The sequence below is a fragment of the Condylura cristata genome, unplaced genomic scaffold (genome assembly GCF_000260355.1).
Source record: "Condylura cristata isolate star-nosed mole 26May11 unplaced genomic scaffold, ConCri1.0 scaffold00012, whole genome shotgun sequence".
NCBI classification, from domain to species: Eukaryota; Metazoa; Chordata; class Mammalia; order Eulipotyphla; family Talpidae; genus Condylura; species Condylura cristata.
Window position 1 is genome coordinate 55,836,572 of NW_004567113.1, and position 4,177 is coordinate 55,840,748.

The 4,177-nt window shown below is 69.2% G+C and overlaps 1 protein-coding gene across 1 annotated transcript in view; it reads right to left on the reverse strand.

Moving 5' to 3' along the window:
- The window catches only part of JAKMIP1 (janus kinase and microtubule interacting protein 1), a 59,362-nt gene that overhangs the window by 12,987 nt on the left and 42,198 nt on the right, over positions 1 to 4,177 (reverse strand). Inside the window, exons 6-8 of the mRNA XM_012724049.1 lie at positions 2,363 to 2,609; positions 1,444 to 1,572; positions 352 to 435 (exon numbers count right to left, since the gene is read on the reverse strand). Coding sequence (XP_012579503.1) covers positions 352 to 435; positions 1,444 to 1,572; positions 2,363 to 2,609 — 460 coding nt within the window. The remainder of the gene's footprint in view (positions 1 to 351; positions 436 to 1,443; positions 1,573 to 2,362; positions 2,610 to 4,177) is intronic.

The following is a 4,177-nucleotide window of genomic DNA, read 5'->3' on the forward strand; positions in this document are numbered from 1 at the left end:
CTGTTCTGCTCCCCGCTCTGTCTCTGGTGAGGCCTCTCACCGCCCCTGCACCCCAGTTCTGTATGCACAAATAAATAAAAATCTGGAAAAAAAAAAGGTCTAGGCGCTGGGAACTGTCTCCAGGCCTGTGTATCTGGGCATACACAGACCACACCAGACTCCCTGAGAATTTCATCCCCGTTTCATAGTAGAGTCTGGAAATCCACCTGCAAGATGGCAGCTGGGCGCCGATGTCCTGGCTGGGTTACTCGGGCTTTCTGCTCTCGCTGAGGCAACAGACAGGACACAGAGCAGCCCTCGGCTCTGGCGCGCGGCCCAGGGACCGCCCCGCGCCCGCCCCGCGCCGCTCACCTGCCCCTTCTCAACCAGCAGCTTCTCCAAGTCTTCGATCTTGGCCTGGGATCTCAGCAGGTCAGCTTGCAGCTGCTCCCGAGTCTGGAACAGAGAAGACCAGGGCCTGGTCAGGCTGTCCTGAGGGGCGGCGGAGCAGAAAGGCCGCGGCCTGCTGCGGAGAAATGCAGTGCGCAGCGCCCGCTGACCGGACAGGTTCCCGGCGCCACCCACAGCTAGAATGTGCCTGAGCCGAGAGGCCTTGGAAGGTCGTCTCTGCGCTCAGGCGGCAGGGGAGGACAGGCCTGAGCCCTCAAGAGCGGTCAGAAGCGGGTTTCCACCTGAGCACGCCTCGACTGAAATGTGGGTGCGAGTAAACCCCGCACTGGAGCCGCACAGCCTGCTCGAGGTGCACCCCTCGAGGGCCACGGCAGGTCAGTGCTGGGGTGCTAGGTGCTCTCCTCCCATCACCCCCACTTGTCACCTCCTCCCTCGTGGGGCCACTGTGGGAAGAAAAAGGGGCGCGTGCAGGGTAACGTGCTGGAATCAGTGGGTGTGTTCTTTTTTTTTAAGATTTACTTATGCACACAGAACTGGGGTACAGGCTAGAGGTGTCGGGGGTGAGAGGACTCCCCAGAGACAGAGTGGGGAGCAGAGCAGGCAGATCCACTGAAACACACTGCTGAGGGGAGCAGTGGGGAGACGGGGCGGGGTCTGCTGCGCCCTGGGGTCACTCCCTGGCCAGGGATCGAACTCGTGCTGCGGTGGCTGTGGACAGCTTCACAGTGAAGCCGCTGCGCCGCCAGGGAGGCCCGTCCGTGTGTTCTAAGGGCGTCGCCTCTCCGTCAGGAGGAAGAGCAGGCAGGCCCTGGTCAGCCCTTGCCCTGGGCTGAAAGCACCTTCTGGCCCGTACCGGGATTGATCACTGGAGCGGACACCCCGAGGCCCAGACGCACCTGCTGCCCCCACCTGCTGCTGGCACATCGCCCCGGGGCTGGCCACCTGCCTGTGTCCATCCAGCCGCCCCGGGGGTGTGAGGGTGGCCAGCCGGACCCATCAGCCACCGGCTGTGCCCCCAGCCCACCGGCCCGGCCCGCAGGCCGCTGCACTCACCCGGGCCTCCCGCTCGGCATCCAGGGTCCCCCCGACCTGCTCCTGAAGCAGGGCGTAGGCCCGCTGCAGCGCCTGGTACTCCCGCGTCAGCTGGCAGAACCGCAGGTCGGCCTCCTCTCTGGTGGTGGCCTTGGCGCCGAGGGAGGGAAAGCAGAGCCCGTGAGCGCGGCCCGACGCGGGCAGAGACTGTGGCCACCCCTCACCTGCGGCCGGTGGTGGCGCAGGGCAGCCACAGGAGTGAGCGGCCCGGACGAAGGGCGCCGGGGACCAGGCCTCTGTGCCACCCGGGCTGCCGGGGCCCACGGTGCCCCAGGTGCGAGGGAGACAGGCCAGAGCACCCGAACCAGGAACCCCAAAGGCGGCAGGAAACCAGTACCCGGGACCCCACCCCACATGCACTGTCCCCTAAGGTGGCCACCCCAGGCCTGCACAGAAGCGCTCCGCAGCCCTGAGGCTGGAAGCCCAGCGGGCCAGGCCCGCCCGGTAGGGCCGTGTGTGCCCGGAGGGGCTGGGCACAGCGCCAGAGGGCTGCTCTGGCCCGCGAGCCGGCCCGAGGCGTCTTCCAGGTGCGCAGAGAACTGCAGGTGTGAACCCTGCGCGGCCCTGGCAGAGGCCGGGAGTGTGCTGGGGTGAGAGCGGGCGCCGCCTGCTCCTCTAGCAGCCTCCGCCCCACCAGGCGGTGCGTGTGCTGGCGCGGTGGGTGTGCGCAGGCGGGTGGGCGTTTGTGCGAGTGTGGCGGTGCTCGAGCGTGCCCGGGTCAGACTCGGGGCAGCCCAGGGACCCCGTAGTGGCCGCCTCTTCCCTCTGAGGTCAGGTGGGGGCACGCCGCGAGCCGCCCCACGGCCTCCTGCCCTCCCTGGCGCCCGGCCGAGCGACCCGGGCCCGGGGGTCGGCCCCAGCGCCCCTGTGGCCCGCTTACATCGTCCAGGTCCTCCTCGGGCGTGGCGGGGGCCCGGTCCGTCCTGTCCGTGTTGCAGGACGTCTCCGACAGCGTTTCCGAGTCCACAGACTCCTCGTCAAATCCAAAAAATGTCTCCACAACATGCTTCTGCAAAAGGCGACAGGCGGGCTCGGGGCTGACTCGCCGCCCGGCGCCGGGGAACGGGTGGGGGCGCCCGGGCCTCCCTGCAGGCCGGTGGGGGGGCAGGCAGGGGCACGGCACAGCCCTGGCCCCCCGGGGCTCCGCCAGGCACCGAGACGCTCGCTGCCCGCTCAGCGCCCCACCTGCCAATGCCACTGAAGCGCGTGGACGCGTCGCCGGTGCTCGTCCTCCTGGTGTCTGGGCCCCAGCCTGAAGCCCCGCGCCCTCTGCCCCTCGCCCCCTGTGGCCCCACCGCCAGCCCAGAGCCCAGGGCTCTCACTGCAGCCTGGCCCAGCCGCCGGCTCCGGAGAACTGCAAGCGGCCGGCCTCCCTCCCTGCCCCCGCCGGCCCTCAGTGGGGCCAGAGTCTGCGGCGGCCGTAGGGACTGACGTCCCGCCGTGCTGGCCGTCGCAGCGCCTGAGACTCGGCTCCCCCAGAACGGCCAGCACCCTCATGGCAGGCGAGGGCCGCCCCCTGGGCTGCGCACACTGCGGCCTCCGGTACCTGGCGCGGGGCGCCGGGCTCCCAGACCCCACGGGGCTCTCTCCCGCACTTCTGAGCCTTTGCACAACGCCACGTGCCAAGCCGCTTCCCTGACGTCCACCCAGTCCCTCCCGCCCCGGCCTCCCCCCGCCCCCCCCGGGCTGTGGGCCCACCGGTGGATTCGGTTTGCACAAGACAGCCCTCAAGCACGCAGCCAGCATCACATGGGGCTGAGGCCCGGCGAGGCTGCCGGGAGGTGTGAGGACCGCTGGGCCCCGGGTGATGTCCCCCTCCAAGCGGAGGGCACCCCCTGCCTGCAGATGCGAAAACGCACTCAGGTCCAGGAACCAGGCCCGGAGCGGCGGCCCTACACCTGGGTGGCAATGGCCCCTTTGGGGTGGCCAGCTGGCAACACGCATGCACAGAGCTCGCCCCCTCTCCCCCCCCCGCCCCCCGGCTCCAGGCTTCTCACCTTGGGCAGCTGCTCTGCGCAGCGGCCAGCTCCTGTAAACAGCGCTAATTGCCTGGCCCCTGGGGACAGGTCTGTTTGTGGTGCCACTGGCAGTGGGGAGGGGGGGCTGGCTCGCCCAGAGCGTCAGCCAGCTAGGCCTCCCGCAGCGGGGCTGCGTTCACCCCATCGGTGCCGTGCCCCTTTCTGGGGCGACCGACTCGGGGTCCTGTGACCCAGGATGACCTGCCGTTGAAGCCCCCGGGGCGGCCAATCAAGCGCCCAATCAGCAGCCCCATGGGCAGTCGCGCAGATGCTGCCACGGGCCTGACCACGGCCGAGGGGAGCCCCCAAGTCACAATGTGGCCCGAGGCCAGACTCGGTGACCCCCACTGCGGGGGGCGGCAGACACCAAATGCGGAGGGGGCTCAGAGTGGACCCCACTGCCACGCTGGCGTCCAGGCCGTTTGCTTCAGGGACAGCTGCTGCCGCGTGGCTGCGTGGCTGCGTGGCCGGGGGTTCCCGAGCAGAGCGCGCTCCAGACCTGTGTCCCTGGTGCTCCGGAAGACGGGGAGACCTGCTCTTGCTAGAGGGAGTGCGGCCATCTCCCTAAGACACGACACCCCTTTACCCTCCACCTCCCTAAGACACGACACCCCCTTACCCTCCACCTCCCTAAGACACGACACCCCCTTACCCTCCACCTCCCTAAGACACGACAC